Genomic DNA, 18,615 nt, shown 5'->3' with positions numbered 1-18,615 from the left:
AGCCTCGGCTAAAAGCCGCCTCTCCCCCCGGTGCTCTCTGGCAGATAGATTTACTGTAAAACCAGATTTACTGGCCGAGCGCTCCCCCTCACCTCCCACGGCACAAATTGCTGCGAGGGGGAAGCGGCTGCTGAGCCTCTTCTCGATAAGGAACCTGCTCTCAGCAGGGACTCCGGTTACTGAAAACACACGCAGGGCACTGAGCTTACCTTCAAGGCTCCACGCATCTACCAGCACAGTCCTAGCCATCGGACAAACGGACTGCCTTTTTGACCCAGGCCAAGGGCTTGCGGTAACTCCTCTTCGTTACCTACTCCCCTAACCACAGGGCTCCTCTGTGCGGCTCTGGGTTACCGACTTACTCGCGTGTTTAGCTCAGCATTCAGATACTCTGGATTCGGGAAGAGGTTTCTTTGAAAGGTGGTTGTTCACAGGGAAATGAGGAGGAGGACAAGCAACGTTAGGGAAAAAGAGAAAACAGCCGTAAAGCTCTTAAAGATGGAATACACATACCATTTTTATTAGCAAAGAAGCCAACTTTGGAAAGAAAACAAATACAACGCTTTTTTTTTTTATTATTCCCGCCTAAACACAACAAAAACACCGGCCACTCCAGAAAAATCCCTCATGTTAACCCTGAAGACCAAGGTCTGCCTCCTCAGGAAGGCTGAAGGCACTAAGCTGCTGCCATTAAGTGTGCAGTCCTGTAAGTGTGAGCAACTTTGAACTACGATCCATAGCTCTAACCAGCTTTAAACAGAATAATATTTCCTCCAAGCATGAGGAACAAGGTGAAGTGCTTGGTTTCATGAGACACATAGCTGCCCAATTTCCTTCCTACAATGCAGTGCCAAGTGGGACTATATTTCTTCTCAAACTCCTGCAGAAGAGATCACTAGGAACTTAGTATTACCACAGTTCTCACCCCAAAGTTGACTACAGATTTTTTTGTCATTAATGTGTCTCTTCTTAACAAGTATCACTTTTTGAAAAGGCAATTAAGAATCAGGATATGCTTTTAAGGACTGTGTTACTTACCTCTTATACCTCACCTGCTGCTTAGACACCAAAAAAAAAGCCCACAGCATTTCCTAGCTGAGCAGGAATAAGCCTGGGGACTGCAATCCCCCCCCTCAAGTCATACCATGTTCTCAAACTGTACCACTGAACTATCCATTTTCTTCCATCATACTTGGAAGCCTACCACATTTCAAAAAACAAGATATACAGCTGTACTAAAAGCAGAACATTCCAGTCAGTCATTATAAATTGTTATATCCAAATAGCTCTCAAATGAGGGAACTTTCCATGAGAACATGCAAGCATTTCTGATCAACTCTGGATAAATTATCTCCTCACCACAATTTCTCAGGTTCCAGTCAGGAACCTCCAGGAAAATCTGACGAGCTCAAACCCTGTGCTCTCCAATAACATAGAGTGTTCTTACATATGGAAAAAATAAACCTGCTTATATCTCTGTTAGGGTGACAGGAAAGGAAGACCTCCCCAACAGAAGCCATTTTACCATTTAGTTAAATGACTTTTCAAACAGGTCTTCCATTCAGATTCGTGTAATATTTAACCTCCACTGGCACCCTTAGATTTCTTTATTCTCCTGAGATGGCAAAGCATCAGAACTACATCTTTTGCACATCTGTTATTCTTCTTCATGCATAGGTAAAAGCAGGTATTCTGTGGACACCAGATAAACAGTGATCCAAGACATGGGATTTTAGTATGGTTCAGCACATAAAAGGAGGATGTGAATACAGAAGATGTGCAGAAAATTACTTTTCCCTGCAAATTTTGAACCAGATAGCCAGCATTTCAGAACTATTACAGAACTATGAACAGAACCTTAAGACTTATTTGAACACAACTTAAGTCAGGGACTAGGTAAAAAAAGTCATTGCCCCCAAGGAAAGTAACAGCAGGCTTCAAAGGGCTGTATTTTCTACCAGGTAATCAGTCACGCTGGTAAAAGCCAGCAGATGCTCTCCTATTCCACTACACAATAGCACAGTGAAAAAAACAATTAAAAATAGAAGGTCTTGCAAAACAAAAAGTAGAAAAGGTACATGTAAGGTGTGGGAAAAGGAATACAAGGACACCAGACCACAGGAAAAAATCTAATGTATCTTGTATTCACAGAACTTGGTTTCCCAAAAAGTGTAGCAAAATCCACCCTGCTTGATTTCTGGTGTGGATAGTATTCAACAAAAGGATATTACAATAAAACATTTACACTCTTTATAAGGGCAACAGTTTCTCTTTCAACATTATATTCCTCTTTCAACATTATATTCCCCTATGGCCAAAATGGCACACTCCACAGAGTCTTGCTGCATCTCTTCGGACATGTCCGCATTCTTGATCACTGCCTTTCGATCACTCATTACTGCCTGTTCTGAGCAAAGAAGAGGACAACTCGAAGTTGCAGGAGCAGCTGCCTGCCAGGATCCCCCTGCCAAGCAGTCGCACAGGTACCGTCCTTCCCAAGGAGCTCTCGGGGCCCCGCAGCGTTTTCGCCGGGGGCGTCGGGGCACAGGCACAGCCCGCGCTCGGAGCCGCACGAACGAACGCCGGGTGCTCCGGCCCGGAGCGACACAAGCCCCGCCGGCCGCCGCCGCCCTCCCAGCCCCTCCCCAGCTCGGCAGCCCCGGGAGAGGGCGCAGCCGCTCCGGCGCCCGGCCCCGCCGGCCTCCCCGTCCCTCACCCGTTGGCGGGCGCTGCGGGACCGGCCCTGTGTGGAGCGGAGCTGGCGCGCGCTCCCCCTCGGCGGCGGTTTAACCGACCCGCGCGCGCCGCGGCCGCCTCAGAGCGGCCCCAGCCCCGGCCGGGCCAGGCTGACGGGAGAACCCGCCACCGGCCGCTCCTCCCGCCTCGGCTCTCACCGCCTCCGGGCTCACAGTCCCCTGCGGCGGGCGCGACCGAGGCGGATGGCAGCTGCTGTCCTTCACTGAGGACATGGCGGAGGTTACGCGGGCCCGCCGCTGCAGCATGAACGATGTGCCGCCGGACGACGGCTGCCTCGTAATGGCGACGAGTCGCCCACAGCAGTGGCCGGGACCCGGATGGAGCCGTTCCCGGACGGACCCCGCGGGGCACGACGGGACTCGTAGTCCTCGGCCGCCGCGGAGCTCGCCGGGAGCTGTAGTCCCCCGGGACGCCGCGGGAACCCCACCGGCCTTCGGCCGCCGCCCCCAGTGCCGGCCCGCTCCCGGCCGCTTCTCCCCTCGCTCCCGACTCCGGCACCGAGCCTCGGCCGGCGGCAGCAAGGCCTCGGGCCACCCGCGGCCTTCTCGGGCCAGCCCCGCACAGGGCTGCCGGCCTGACCGTCGGCCTCACCCGGGCCCGCTCACTCACCACCGCCGCCGCCCGAAATTACAAGCTGGTGGCTCAGGGAGATCTTGTCCTTTATTCTCCAAAGCGGTTTTGCAAGAGGCAGCAGCAGAAAAAGAAACAGCTCAGACTTTGGGGCAGTACATCCGGCAAAAGAAGTGGGGGGGGGGGGGGTAAGTAATCAAAAAAAAAATCAGAAGAATAAGGGAGGTTTGGAACAGAAAGAACTAAACACTGTCAGTATTTACATAGCACGAACAGTAATTGGGCAATACTGTAGATGGCTATAAAACTCTCAAAGGCAAAACTGCTCCAACAGCTCTACTAGCAAAGCAGCAGCCGTATATAAAAAAAAATAAATACAAGGAAGACTCTTGGTATTTTTCCTTTATATATCCATCATGTAACATCATCATCTGCTATAGCAAAATCCCTGCCATTGCCCTTCAAGATCAAGGTCTACGTCCTCAGGAAGGCTGCAGTAACTAGTCAGAGGAGTCAGCACACAGTCCTGTAACCGGATGCAAGTTTCAGTAACAGTCTGTGGTTCTAACCAGACTTGAAAAGAAGAATAGCGACTTGGCCGAGGTAGAAGTAGATGAAGTGCTTGGTCTCATGGGTCACGTAGCTGCCAAAGTTCCTTCCCACAATGCAGTGCCAAGTGGGATTGTATTTCTTGTCAAACTCCTGCAAAACAGATCACTAGAAATTAAGAACTCTTCTAAACAGGTATTCACTTTCTGAGCAAGACAATTAGAGGAAGAGCAGATGCTCTTAAGCACTAGGATTATCTTATTTACATCTTATTGTTCACCTGCTGCTTAGTCAGACAAAAAAAATAAGCACAAAAAAAGAAGCCACAGTGCTTCCCATGTGAGCAGCAGTAAGTTTCTAACATTCATTTTGTTCAGGGAAAGCAGTCTTTCTCTCCCCATAATTCATACCATGATCTGAAACTAGCCCTCGAGTAAAAGCTTCATCACTCATTCTATACCCACAGAGATTAAGCCATAATTTAGACTTTATTGTTCATGAAATTTCTCTGCCACATGCTCTGTAACACCAGTACTATAAACAAATCTAAGAATTTGTTCTACATATTTTGAACAAATCCTCTACAAATTCCCAGTAGCCGCTACAAAGAATACCTGCAAAATATTAGACTAAACACTCTCTTTTCCATTGTCATATATACTTCCCACATCTGGGGGGGGAACCTTTCTGCATTATGGGCATAGCAAACCAGTACTTCTCTAGTGGAAGCAATCATTCTCCTTACTGGAATTACTTTTTAAACAGCTCTTCCACTCAGATCAGTTTAACTTCCATTGACACTCTTTGATTTCCCCATTCTCCTGAGTTGACGAAGCAGGAAATATAATCAGAACTAGATCTTTCCCATGTTCAGTATTGTTAATCCTACATAAAGAACAACACAAACATTGCAAACAACAGATAATTAGGGCCACCAGGATTTCTTATGAGTTTTTTTTTCTTTTTTGCTTCATTACTACCTAAGGAGAGGTGTCGTTACAGTAGACCTGTAGAAAACTACCTTTCCTTGCAATTTTTGACCCAGTTGGACAGAACTGTGAAGAGATCCTTAAGATTAAGTTCAATAAAATTGAAACCAAGGACTATGTAAAACAAGGTTTCTCTCAGAGGGAAACCGTAGGAGAGCTCAATAGAGGCCCTGTGTTTTATACCAGCTCATCAGTCACAGGGACAGTAGCTGCCACTCTGTTCACCTGGACAATGGGACAGTGGCAGGAAAGGCTTAAGTAGAACACACTGCAAGAGAAAAGCAGGAGGACCTAGAAAAGTCCATGCAAAGGGTGGGGAGAGGAACGTAAGGACACCAGCCAACACAGAAAGTCCAACGTGATTATCTAGTGTCTCTGGAACTTGTTGCTCTAGAGCTACTTGCCTAGCAGCATTCTCCCTGCTTGATTTTTCATGTGCACAGAGATTTCATGAGGACACTACAAGCAAACATTTACCTTCTTTATGTGAGCAGCAATGTCCTTCTCGATGTTGTACTTCTCCAAGGCTTGAGTAGCACACTCCACAGCATCTTGCTGCATCTCTTCGGACATGTCCGCATTCTTGATCACTGCCTTTCGATCGCTCATGATTGCCTATTCTGAGCAAAGAAGAGGACAACTCGAAGTTGCAGGAGCAGCTGCCTGCCAGGATCCCCCTGCCAAGCAGTCGCACAGGTACCGTCCTTCCCAAGGAGCTCTCGGGGCCCTGCAGCGTTTTCGCCGGGGGCGTCGGGGCACAGGCACAGCCCGCGCTCGGAGCCGCACGAACGAACGCCGGGTGCTCCGGCCCGGAGCGACACACGCCCCGCCGGCCGCCGCCGCCCTCCCAGCCCCTCCCCAGCTCGGCAGCCCCGGGAGAGGGCGCAGCCGCTCCAGCGCCCGGCCCCGCCGTCCTCCCCGTCCCGGGGCAGGCGGACGAAGCCCGGCACCCCCCGCCAAGGGCTCGGAGCTCCGCGCGGCCACAGGGGAGGCTCCCGCCTGCAGCCCCCGGGGAGGCGGCCGCTCTTCCAGGGTACGGGGGAGCTGCCAGGGTGCCCGGGCACCGGCTGCCCCACCTCAGCCTTCCCGGTGCCCCGGTCGGACCCAACCCCTCTCGGGAGCTGCCCCACCGCAGCGCTCAAGGCCCTCACGGCGCTCTCCTCACCGTTCAGCGGGTGCCACGGGAGCGGCCCTGCGTGACACGGAGCGGGCGGGGCACAAAGGAAAGCGGACACACAACTCACTCCGCCGGCGGGGCGGTTTAACCGACCCGCGCCCGCCGCCGTCGCCTCCAAGCGCCCCCAGCCCCGCCCCCTCCCTACTGGCCACCAGCCATTGGTCACCGCCACCACCCCCCCGAGCGCTCATTGGCCAGCATCCGGAGCTCTCGTAGCACTTTACCGCAGCAGTTTCTTTCAGACCGGCATGCCTCGCGCCTGCGCCCGTTCCCATAGCGACGGGCGGCAGCGCAGGTGCCGGCGGAACCCGGACTCGGCGGCAGCGAGGCCTCTGAGGCGGGCCCGGATCCCTCAGAGCCTCCCCCGGGGCACGGCGTGTCCGCAGCATTCTGCTTGCGGGTATGCCTGGGCTGGTTCCTTTCAGGCGGTGTGCAGCCTCTGCTCGGCCTTCCCCTTTCTTCCCTCAGAAAGAGCTGCCTGAACGTGGCTGGTTGCTGGTGCCTGTACAGCGGCCTGTGACTACAGCGTGAGAGAGGCTCTCCCGGTCGCTTCTCTGGTAGCTAAAGATCATCTCTCCCTATAGTTGAAGCAGACAAAAAATAACCCCAAACAAAACCAGAAACATATGTGATGCTTTGCAAGGCATCCTGCGGCAAAGAACATGGGGGGGGGGGGGGGGGGGGAAATCAACATTTTACGTTTTGCTTAATTCTGCAGGTAAGATTTAGGAAAATCATGGTAGGGTCTGATGATGGCCCTAATATGTCCCAACATGCAAAGAAGATCTTGGCGAGAGAGGGCGACTTGTACTGGGGCAGCACAGTCTCTGGTCTGATTTTTTAAGTGGGATGTAATCTTTCCTGAGAAAGGGTTAAGTAACTTTATCTACAAAGCTGACAATTTCTGAATGATTCAAAATAACGTGACAAGCAGGGCAGCTTTTGCAAAAGAACAGCAGAAAAGGTGCCTAATCTGTACTCATGTTCCTAGCAGGCAACGTTGCAGTCCTCCCCTCGGTTCTTCAGAACCTACAAACCAACAATCCTCCCCCCTACTCCCCGTGAGGTTTTACTTTAGCCAGGAAACTGCAAAATTAAAAATCCAAAGAGGCTAGAGAAATTTATTTGCAAAATTACTCAAATATGCTGCGTGGGGCGTGTCGGGTTTTTTTCCCTGTCACGTCTATTCTACCAGGACAGATTTAAGCAGCCGGGATGTTCGGCGACTGTTTCAGGCCAGAACTTACGTCCCCCTCAGGCTGTGGAGAAGCCGGTACACCCTCAGTATAAATACCGCCTATGGAGCGCGGAACCTGAGTACGGAGCCCGGCCCCAGCCCGCTCCGGCTGGGCCGTTCCTCTCCCGGCGGGCCGCTTCCCGCCCCCGCGGGGCCGGCCGTGGCCGCGCCTTCCGCCGGTATTGCGGGGGTCGTGCCCTTACAAAATGGCGGCGGCGGCGCTCTGCCCGTACCGGGCGCTGCTCGCCCGCCGCCGTGGGGCTCTGCGGGCTCTCTGCGGCTCCGTGCGGGGCCTCGCCGCGGGGCCGGAGACGCACTTCGGCTTCCAGACCGTGACGGAAGCGGAGAGGAGGGAGAAAAGTGAGAGCGGCGGCGGCGGGGTCCGCTGGGGAGCCGGGCGGAGCCCCGGGGGAGGGCGGGCTGGAACCTAACGGAGCAGCCGGCGCGCATCGGCTGAGGGGGTGAGGGGGTGCTGGGGATGTGTTTGGAGCTGGGGCGTTGGTTTGAGACGTTACCGGGAGTCTCGGTGAATAGTATTGGTGTTATGCCTGCTTGATTCTTCCCCTCGGCTCCGGAAGGGTTACGGGAGGAGGCTGTGTTTCTCCAGAGAGACGTTTGTCAGGCGACAGGCTCAGTAGGATGCGATCACTTTTCTTTGAGTTTTCAGGTGGCTTTTCAGTTCCGTGTCATGACACACCTCCACGAGGCAGTAAGAGACACATTTTACCTCCACAGGAGCATTTTTAAGTAAATTGCATCTCATTCTTGTGTCTTTTCTTTGCAGTTTATCACGTCTTTGAAAGTGTGGCCAAGAAATATGATGTAATGAATGATTCAATGACTTTAGGGATTCATCGACTGTGGAAGGATATCCTTTTGCATAAAATGAACCCTTCTCCTGGAACACTACTTCTTGATGTTGCTGGAGGAACAGGTAAATAATTTTGGTGACTTCAACGTGACAATGCCACAGTTTTTGAACTGTTTGAGTCTGCTCAGACTCAAGTTGCCTAGCTTTTTTTTTTTCCTTCCCTCAGTTCCCTGTTTTTAAAACTAGTGAAGCATCTACTTGATTTTCAAAGAGAAGGGTTGAGAGCTAACTTCTTTGCATTTTGAAATATCTTGCTCTAAGGCTCTGGAAGTTGTTATAGTACTGCCCTGATATGTTATGGAAAACTATTTCCATTTGTAGGAAGTCATAGACTGTGTGTTTTTAATATGTTCCTTTTATATATTTTTAGATAGATATATGCACACATATTCCCTCTCTCTCTATACTGTGTGTGGGTTTTATTTTTATAGCCTTATGTTCTGATTTCCTGGAGTCAGAAAACATTCCAAAACATTTATGTATCTTTTAAAACATGCAGGTGACATAGCCTTTCGATTTATTAATTACGTTCGCTCTGCACGAGAACGCCAGCTCCAACAGAAGCTTAAGCACCATCAGAATTTATCGTGGCAGGAAATTTCTGAGAGTTACCAGGAAGACAAATTTAAGTCGCTAGGGGATTCCCAAGTGGTGGTCTGTGACATTAACAAAGAAATGTTAAAAGTTGGGAAGCAGAAAGCACAGGATCTTGGCTACTCTGAAGGTAAGTCATGCATTGTACCATTTCAGTAGTATGCCTGATAGCAAGAATTTGACTTATGATAGTCATCAGGTAATCGCCACTTCAGGATTACAATATACATTATATAGCCATGGTCTATACTATAGTTGTGCTTGCGTATTTGCCAGTGTTGAGTTACTTTTTCAGTGAGCATATATGTAGTATGTTGTTCAGATGTACAGTGATCCTCTTGAATAATACTTGAACTTTCAGAAATTTATATGTGGCAATGTCCATGAGGTCTGATACCCAGCTATCCGTCAAAATTGGTCAAATAATCTAAACCTGCTGTTTCTATCTGTGCAAATGAATCTGATTGTACTAAGGCAGATAATGCAAAAGAGCTCAGCCCTAGAATGATTACACTGAAGATCTTATAATGCGTATTTTAAGAATCAAGGCAGTAAATAAAAAATACAAGAACTAAAGTATATTGTGAACCTATGAAACTTTCCACAGTTAGAGCATATGCTGATAGTACTTGGAGAAACTGAATTATGTTAAATGTTAGTTTGCAGGTCAATGGATTAATTCACTGATATCTAGAATTTGTTGGGGACTACACCAATCCTGATTGAAAAGCCTGATTTTTAAGAAGTAAGACATAGAGAAAGAAGTCCTGCTTGTGGCTCAGCATCTGTATGATGGTTGTTTATCCTCTCTTAGTTTATAGATATTTGGCAAATATTTTAGCAATGTAAAGTATACCAGAAAGTTCCCAAACTTTGTTTGCCTGGGTACCACCATTAGGAATGCCCTGGGCAGCCTCTGTGTGTGTTACAAGATCTGCATGTCCTTTCACTGCACACTGCTCCCACACCCCTGTTGGGACTCCCATCACAGCTGAAGCCAGTGAACCATCTAGCATATACCACTCGCGGACAGCTCCTGGAACTACGGGTGTGTGTATGTGTGAGAAGATGGGGCCTTGCAAGAATGGTCCTCCAAGCAGGTACAAGTGAATTTCCTGCCTGCAAATTGTGTAGGCTGAAGGACATATGGAACAGCTCAGTAGCACAAAGGGGCTGAAAGAGAAGCTGCTGGCATAGGTTCTTTCAGCTGCTCTTGCTCCCTGCTGGTGGGTTACCCCAATCCATTGCCTGCCTGCCTCTCCCTTTTCTTTAAAAAATGAAATGATTGTGAAAGCATTGGTTCTTCCAGCTCTGGCAGATTGCTTGTATCGTGCTTTTCTGAGCAGCTTGCCAGCCTGTCCAGAGCTGTTTCTATGCATCCTAGTTTAGGAACACCTCAACTGTATCAACATTGTAAGTATAAAAGCTTTGCAACTGTAGCTTAGGACCTGAAATAAAGCTTGATGCTGCCTGCCAGCTACTATAAATAAAGCATTTTGTTGCTTTATTTGGCTGCGCTTTTTAGGTGTTTTTGTGACTTACCAAATTATCAAAATGAGTATTATATTTTTTAACTTTTTTCCCTGTACATCATAGCTGTAGAAGCCCAGCTGTCTTATTGTTGTCTGGGTTGCTTTATGCCCCACTGTGCCACAATTCTGACTTCTTTTTCACTGTCTTGTTCAGCATATATCCATTTAATATGTCCTACCTTCTGTTTGTTGTAGTAATCTCATTTCTGAGCTTGCTTATCTGTTGATTGTCTGAGGACTACTTTTTTTTTTCTTCCATAAAATTGTAAGGGGCAGTTTTCTTTTACTGTGTTCCTATGTACATTCACCAACAGTGGGGGCTGTGCATGCCAAAAAGAAACACGTGTTACACAATTGCTGATTGTGCATTTTGGCTAGCCAGGAGTGGTAGGCTGCGCTGCAGGTGCCCCAGTTCCTCTTGTTGGACGCTCACAACCCCTTTTATGTATCCACTTAAAAACTCCTGGCCTGTGATTTTACCAAAGTGTATTCTGAAGTGCAGTTTTCCTGTTGCTTAAAAGCTTTTGATGCTCACTTATTAGGTGTCTTTTCAAACTGTCTACATTTAAATAACACTAATAATTGCTGTTTTAATAATGTTACGTGCCGCTTTGCATACAATACTTTCTACAACTATGAATACATATATTTTGTAAAAATGAAATCTGAATGTCTCCTGGCAACAACTGTTTTCTCCTGTGTTTTGTCATCCTCCATGTCACTTTCTAGCATACTGCTCTTTGACACTGCTGATCTCTGTTGCAGAAGACTCCTGGGTTTTTCTGTTAGTTTTTTTGTTTTGTGTTTGACTCACCAAAACCAGTGACTTTAAGAACTATTAATTCTAAATTGAGCAGTCTTATTTCTGGTACAAATAACCTGGACATCTGTGCGCCACAGATAGACATGGCCTTGATTCACTGGAGTTTTAGGAAGCAACACAGCTGCAACAGGATCAATCACATACTGATAGTGCTGATGGAGGGAGTGTGGCTTTTCATGTTCCTCAATCTATGGACGCTTTCCAGCAAAATGTTTTAAGTGTTTTCACCATTGTTGCATGGCAAGACTTTAATCATTGTTTATAGTTATTCTTTGAGCAGAGATTATTTTATTTTTTTTTTAACTTTGCTACAAACAAATGGCAGCCAGTGTCTGGAAAGCCAGTTGCTTTCCACTATGATGCAAGACTTGGATGAAATCTTTTTGGCAGACTAAGGCACTGTGAACACAACGTGTGCATATGCAGAAGAATGTTTTGGCTGATCTGTAAGATTAACTACTTTGCTTGAAAGACAGCTGTATAGTACAGGGCCTTGAAAGCTTTCTGAGTATAGACCAAGGTGCCTTTCCTCCAACAAAAATGCAAAATTGAAATATTAGTTTAAAATACTACTTTATTCCAGAAGGAAATTATTATTAATAGAGAAGTTCTAGTCTTTCTGGAGCAGTCTGAGTTATATAAGGTCTGTTCAATACTGTATCCTTGGCTTTTATTACAGGTTTGTCCTGGGTGCTTGGGGATGCTGAAGAGTTGCCCTTTGATGATGATAAGTTTGATGTTTACACAATTGCCTTTGGAATCCGAAATGTAACTCGTATTGATTTGGTAAGTTGCTATAGTGTATCCTGATGTGGGGTCCTTATGATTCACCTAAGGTTTTTTTATTCTAACAGAAGAAGCAAATGAAGAATTCCTTTGGATAAAGGAACATCTACTTATCTTATCTACTCCTGAAGCATTTTAAATAAGTGGCATGTAGTGTGCAACTTGTTTGAATGAAGAATGCAATTAAATTCCCCACCTTTGTCATAAACAGTTAGATTTTTCACTAGTTGCACCCAATCCTTCCAGCTTGGTAAACCACACGATCTCTTCTGAAGGCAAAAAGTCGTCCCCCACCTTCTCCTGACCTATGGTGTTACTGGATCTACACAGTGCAGTCAGTCTGCATGTCTCAAATCTTCCTGAAGCACCTGATGTATATCCCACCCACAGCACTTCCTGCCCCATTCTGTTTGCCTGGCTGAGACAGCAGAGCTCCCAAAGCAGAGAGTGGGAACCAGCTGGCTGCTGGCACCACTGCCATTGAAGTAACCTGTTCAGCCCCCTTCTGCTCAGTGTCTTTACACTGGTTGGTAGTAGAGTTTCCCATGAAGAATGAGTATGATTTTAATTAGGGAAAGTAGTACCCTTTGTTCTGAACAGTATCTGTCCTTCCAGAATGACTAGCTGTCTTGAAGGTGAAGATAAGTTAGATCACCTGTCTAGCTGGACTAGTCTGTGTTTTGGAGGAGTGTGTTACAACTTGGCAATGCTCCTTCTATGGAAGGTGTAGCATTTGAATCCAAACCACCTTGAACTGTATGCCTTTGAACATGTCTTAATGTGGATGGCTTTTCACGATGCTTCGCCTACACGCTTCTGAAGCACAGGCTTTTTGCCTTCATGGATACAGCAGTCTGGTAGAATAGCTCCCTGGAGACCTGCCACAAAACACAGACAAGCCTCCAATTCTTTTGTAGAGCTCCTGTCTGTGTATGTGTACTGTTTATATTTTATCCCTTAGGAACATGACAGTTGAAGCCAAGCAGATGTACAACCTGTAGAGGTTCTTGAATACAACTCTGCTGTGCTCTTGTATGAAAAAACCATACAGCTGTAAACGGAATTTTGTCGTGGTGGTTCTTAAGTATTTTATTTTGGATATAGGATGGAATTTTCAAAGTGGCCAAAGATTTTCTTCTTCCCTTTCCTTCCTCCCTGTTCTTATGCATTGCTTATCCAAAACCCAGTATAATTTCTTCTTTGATCCTTTGGGTGTGCCTCACAGTTGAGTAAATATTTTTTTTATTTCTTTACCAAAAAAACAACCTATCATGCCCTCTTTTCATTTTCCGCTTCTTGTAGCTGAGTCACCTTCTCCCTTTTGGGTTTGGTCTGTAATTACAAGAGCTCTGCTGGCAAGCATTCATCAACTAAGAGTAGGGAAAAACAAGAAAAATTGCAAACCTGACATCATAGTTTCAACATAAAGCCTGGTATAAATCTATTTATGTAACAGCAAGAGTGTTTGTGGTTTGGTTTTGTGGTGTGTTTGGGGTTTTCTTGTACTTGTTTTGGGATGCTTCTCCACAAGTAAATATTGGGGATTGCCAATCAGGATTCTGTTTACTCCCCTCAGCTCATCACTGAGTTGCTGTCATATGGCATGATCATAGGCAGGTGCTGTTCTACAGCAACAGACTTATCTCATCTGCTTTGTCTCAGGCACTTCAGGAGGCCTATCGTGTGCTGAAACCAGGAGGAAGATTCCTCTGCCTTGAATTTAGTCATGTCAGCAACCCCCTTCTTTCCAGGTAGGAACATGGTGACGCTTCATGCAATGCCACGAGGCTTTCTTATTTGTACTCAGCCAGAATAAGAGATGGAGGGACTTTGAGGCCACCTCGTTGTGCACTTTTAAAAACAGATACAGACTCCATATAGCATAGTGGTACAGAGATCAACTTGTGTTGGAGAGTGTTGGTTTTAAACTTGTTTGTATTAATCTGCATTTGCTGTCTGTCTGTGCAGGCTCTATGATCTATACAGTTTCCAGGTTATCCCTGTTCTGGGTGAGGTTATCGCTGGTGACTGGAAGTCTTACCAGTATCTCGTGGAGAGCATCCGACGTTTCCCCCCTCAGGTAAGACAGTATTTCTCTGAATTCGCTAACACACAACACGGTCCCAGTGTAATCTTGCAGGCTGCTGGCTTATAGGCCTTCAGGTTGTTATAATTATGGAACTATTATTTTTCAGGAGGAGCTGAAGGCAATGATAGAAGATGCAGGCTTTTTTAAAGTGGATTATCAGAATTTAAACTCAGGCATTGTTGCCATTCACTCAGGTTTCAAACTGTGAGTCTACAATGTAGCAAAACACAGGAAGTATAATTTTCCTGAGGAGTATGAAAGCTGTGGAATTTTAACACCATCAAGATTGAAGATGAGTTTTAAGAACTTTGTGCAGTCAGACCCAGAAGAACGTCAGCTGCCTTTTCTTCCCCAAGAAACTTGCAGATGGAGTGACTCCTGTGGTGTTTCTTACACTTGCATTTCCCTTTAAGTGCAGCATAAAGGACATGGCCAAAACTCAGCAATGCTAACAGATGAAGCAACTTCAGTTACCAGTGGTGTGGATACAGAAATAGACTGAGTAGCCTTTGAATAAGATGCCTCCTGTTTTTTTACTAAGCTTCAGGGAGGGTATCATACCAGTGAGAAGTAACTTGGATTTAGTACATTTTTATTAAGCTGTCATTATCTCTGTCATGTGGACTTTAAGGGATTTTTTTCCCATGATTTCTTTATATCTATCAAAGGCAAATGGAAGGCTTGTGAAATAAAACAGCTCTGTGTCAACTTTTTTCACTTAAGTTAAAATATTAACCTTTATAAGAAGGTTTCCTTTCTAAGAAAGGAATTTTTTTCTGAAGAATGACCACATTACCTCTACTCTGGGATGAGATGACATGTTTTGACCTCCATACAAAATCTTTTTGTCAAAGCTAGATGCATAACATCTACATAAAAATACTGTGCATTTCCTTCTGTTCTTTAAACAAAACTGTTGAAGAACAGATGCTTCTGTAGCAGGATACAGGGCTAGATTAAAAAAATAGAGAAGGTAAATTATATTCTGAAGTGACAGGTGTGTAACAAACAAGTATGAAATTTTCTCTCTTCTGAAAATTGGGAGATGAAAAGACTATTGCTTTTAACTCACCAATTCACTTAAAATCAGAAAAGCAGCACCATGTATCTAAACTCCAGAATTTGCACTGGAGGTTGTGCATACTGAAAATATACTTACCAAGAATTGAAAAGCAGTCTCTCTTCTCTCTGGGAAACTATCTCCTGTTGTTCTCAGTTACTGACTGATAATGTATTCATAGATGAGCCCAGGCTTCAGATGTGGATTTCAGGGAGGAAACAAAGGTGGGATGTTCCTCCTTCATTCACAATGGAATAAAGAGGGTAATGTAAGCACTAAGAGGGCAGAAGGGTAAAGAAAACTCTTAAAGGATAAACTTGTTCCAACAGTTTTATTAGCAAAGCAGCTGTCTTTTGAAAGAAAATAAATACAAGGAAGACATTTTTGCCTTTTTTTTATAGCCACAATGAAAATACCAGCTGCTACAGCAAAATCCCTGACTATTAACAATACAACAAAAGACCTGAAGATCAAGGTCTGTCTCCTCAGGAAGGCTGAAGGTAGGAGGCTGTTTGGAATTCATGTGCAGTCCTGTAACTAGGTGCAAGTTTCAGTAACAGTCCATGGTTCTAACCAGACTTGAAAAGAAGAATAGCGACTTGGCCGAGGTAGAAATAGATGAAGTGCTTGGTCTCATGAGTCACGTAGCTGCCAAAGTTCCTTCCCACGATGCAGTGCCAAGTGGGATTATATTTCTTGTCAAATTCCTACAGAAGAGAGAACTAGAAATTTAGCATTTTTGTGAGAACTGTACTAATATTGTCTAACAGGGGTTTTTTTGCAATATGTCACTTGTTAACAAGTATCACTTTTGGAAGAACGCAATTAAGGAGCAACATATGCTCTTAAGTGCAAGGATCATCTGTCACTTTAACTCATCTGCTGCTTAGTCAGACCAAAAAAAAAAAGTGCTTCCAAGCTGCACAGGAATAAGCTTCAGACATATGTTTCAGGAAGTAACTTTTCCACAAAGTCACACCATGATCTCAAATTGTAATTTTAAGAATTTCACTGCTTGTTCTGAATCTCTACACATTAAGCCATTATTTTGACTTCATGGGCTGTACTCTTGATGAAGAATTCTCTGCCACATCCTTGGTACCAGGTCATGAGACCATGTTCTTCCTACACTCTATAGTCAGGAGCCTGCTACGACTTTCAAATAAATTCATGTCTACAAATCCACTATGAGTAAAACTGTGTAGTCAATCGTTGTGTAGTGCAGTATTTAACAGCCATCAGCCGAAGAGACTTTTATGTGAGAGCATGCAAGACTTTGTGTTCAGCTCAACCAAACCCTTCAACTACTTGCAGCTCCTTTAGGCTCCCAGTAGGAGTCAGAGAGAAAATCTGACAAACTGGAAGCTATGAACCACCTGTTCTGCATTAGCATTAACAGTTTGTCTTACATGTGGTGGGGAAAAAGAAACAAAACCAAAACCACTTAGTACAAGGTCAGCAAACCCCCACTTCTCAAATAGGCTCCATAGAGCCCCAGCTCATCAGTCACAGGGACAGTAGCTGCCACTCTCTGTTCACCTGGACAATGGGACAGTGGCAGGAAAGGCTTAAGTAGAACGCACTGCAAGAGAAAAGCAGGAGGACCTAGAAAAGTCCATGCAAAGGGTGGGGAGAGGAACGTAAGGACACCAGCCAACACAGAAAGTCCAACGTGATTATCTAGTGTCTCTGGAACTTGTTGCTCTAGAGCTACTTGCCTAGCAGCATTCTCCCTGCTTGATTTTTCATGTGCACAGAGATTTCATGAGGACACTACAAGCAAACATTTACCTTCTTTATGTGAGCAGCAATGTCCTTCTCGATGTTGTACTTCTCTAAGGCTTGAGTAGCACACTCCACAGAGTCTTGCTGCATCTCTTCGGACATGTCCGCATTCTTGATCACTGCCTTTCGATCGCTCATGATTGCCTGTTCTGAGCAAAGAAGAGGACAACTCGAAGTTGCAGGAGCAGCTGCCTGCCAGGATCCCCCTGCCAAGCAGTCGCACAGGTACCGTCCTTCCCAAGGAGCTCTCGGGGCCCCGCAGCGTTTTCGCCGGGGGCGTCGGGGCACAGGCACAGCCCGCGCTCGGAGCCGCACGAACGAACGCCGGGTGCTCCGGCCCGGAGCGACACAAGCCCCGCCGGCCGCCGCCGCCGCCCTCCCAGCCCCTCCCCAGCTCGGCAGCCCCGGGAGAGGGCGCAGCCGCTCCGGCGCCCGGCCCCGCCGTCCTCCCCGTCCCGGGGCAGGCGGACGAAGCCCGGCACCCCCACGCCAAGGGCTCGGAGCTCCGCGCGGCCACAGGGGAGGCTCCCGCCTGCAGCCCCCGGGGAGGCGGCCGCTCTTCCAGGGCACGGGGGAGCCGCCGGGACACGCACCGCGCCGGGCGACGCGAGGTGCCCGGGCACCGCGACGGCTGAGGCACGGCAGCTGGTGCCCGTGTCGGCCCCCGTCCCGGTCTCTCTCGGGAGTCGCCCTCGCCCCGCACCCCCGGCTCTCCCCTCACCGTTCGGCGGGCGCTGCGGGACCGGCGCTGGTGCGGAGCGGCGCGGCGGTGCGGTCTGCCCACTGCGCGCCGCGGCCACGACCGAGCGCCTCCAACCCCGCCCCCTCCGCACCGCCTGCCACCCATTGGTCACCGCCACCGCCCCGCCGAGCGCCCATTGGCCGTGGCCCGGCGCTGTCGTAGGATTTTACTGTCGCGTTTTCTTTCAGACCGGCATGCCTCGCGCCCGCGTCCGTTCCCATAGCGACGGGCTCGGCGGGGCTCGGCCTCTGGGGCGGCCCCCGGTCCCGCCGCAGGACGCGGGCGAGGTACCGGAGAGGAGGCCCCGCACGTCCCACAGAGCGCATGCTGTGCGGGTTGTTAACGTAGATTTCAGCTCCGTACGGAACGGCCCCAGCCCCGGCTCCCGCGTACTCCTCTCTGTCGTCATCTGGCGATCCGGGGCAAAAAACCTGTTCCTTGAAGTACGCTCAGTCTCCAATGCGTTTAATGTGTCCGCCAGTTTCTGTAAAACACCTTTCCATAGTGGGCCCCAAAGGCCGTTTTATTACTCACCCCAACCCAGATCTCAGAGACGCCGAATTTAACCCAGTAACCTCTGCAGCAGGCCCCTGTTTCTCTTGGAACAGCTCTTTCAGTAAGATGCCCTTTACTGAGAGGAAAGCGCACCCATGTTCGAGGAAGGAGTTCCATAGCTTATAAACGGCACTTGATCATCTTTTCTATTCACGTGTCTGTTTTCAATTTGTCTTTGTCTTTCAGACTAAGTGACCTCTGATAGAAATCTATTACCCCTGTTTACTGAGTATGATCAAGTCAGCTCTAAACTTCGTGCCTTTCGTGAACTGAATCCATCAGACTTCTTAAGTCTCATTTAAGGCATGTTTTGCAGACCTCACTATTTCTGCAACTCTCGCCCCCCCCCCTTTTTTTTTTGGGGGGGGGGGGGGGTGTTTTGGTTTGGTTTGGTTTTGGTTTAAATGAAGCAAGATGTTTTGGGAGATCCCTAGTGCTCTCTTTGGTTAGTTTCACTCTCCCCGGGGCACTTTCTGCTTATACTCTTGTCAGCAGCTAG

General features: G+C 47.5%; 3 protein-coding genes and 1 pseudogene across 4 annotated transcripts; 1 reads left to right on the top strand and 3 right to left on the bottom strand.

The window, feature by feature from the left end:
* Positions 1-742: 742 nt before the first annotated feature.
* Positions 743-2,903, bottom strand: LOC126040494 (dynein light chain 2, cytoplasmic-like; annotated as a pseudogene).
* A 496-nt stretch (positions 2,904-3,399) lies between these two features.
* LOC126040492 (dynein light chain 1, cytoplasmic-like) lies at positions 3,400-6,185 on the bottom strand. Of its 2 annotated transcripts, none has more exons than XM_049804965.1 (3): positions 6,031-6,185; positions 5,343-5,485; positions 3,400-4,029 (listed from the first exon to the last, which is right to left on the bottom strand). In XM_049804965.1, the coding sequence occupies exons 2-3, from the start codon at positions 5,472-5,474 to the stop codon at positions 3,892-3,894; spliced, it is 270 nt and encodes an 89-aa protein (XP_049660922.1). In that variant the 5' UTR covers positions 5,475-5,485; positions 6,031-6,185; the 3' UTR covers positions 3,400-3,891. The 2 variants fall into 2 exon arrangements, with proteins under 2 accessions (XP_049660922.1, XP_049660923.1); XM_049804966.1 differs by having other exon boundaries at positions 5,343-5,480.
* Positions 6,186-7,121: 936 nt separating this feature from the next.
* On the top strand, positions 7,122-14,686 carry COQ5 (coenzyme Q5, methyltransferase). Its single transcript, XM_049804964.1, has 7 exons — positions 7,122-7,639; positions 8,064-8,213; positions 8,650-8,874; positions 11,779-11,885; positions 13,548-13,636; positions 13,854-13,965; positions 14,081-14,686. Exons 1-7 carry the CDS (start codon positions 7,486-7,488, stop codon positions 14,180-14,182), a joined length of 939 nt encoding a protein of 312 aa, XP_049660921.1. The 5' UTR covers positions 7,122-7,485; the 3' UTR covers positions 14,183-14,686.
* Positions 14,687-15,346: 660 nt separating this feature from the next.
* LOC126040493 (dynein light chain 1, cytoplasmic) lies at positions 15,347-17,628 on the bottom strand. Its single transcript, XM_049804967.1, has 3 exons — positions 17,541-17,628; positions 16,826-16,968; positions 15,347-15,741 (listed from the first exon to the last, which is right to left on the bottom strand). Exons 2-3 carry the CDS (start codon positions 16,955-16,957, stop codon positions 15,604-15,606), a joined length of 270 nt encoding a protein of 89 aa, XP_049660924.1. The 5' UTR covers positions 16,958-16,968; positions 17,541-17,628; the 3' UTR covers positions 15,347-15,603.
* Between the last annotated feature and the right edge of the window lie 987 nt (positions 17,629-18,615).

The sequence above is a fragment of the Accipiter gentilis genome, chromosome 7 (genome assembly GCF_929443795.1).
Source record: "Accipiter gentilis chromosome 7, bAccGen1.1, whole genome shotgun sequence".
NCBI lineage: Eukaryota > Metazoa > Chordata > Aves > Accipitriformes > Accipitridae > Astur > Astur gentilis.
This window is presented reverse-complemented; position numbering and strand designations above follow the sequence as displayed.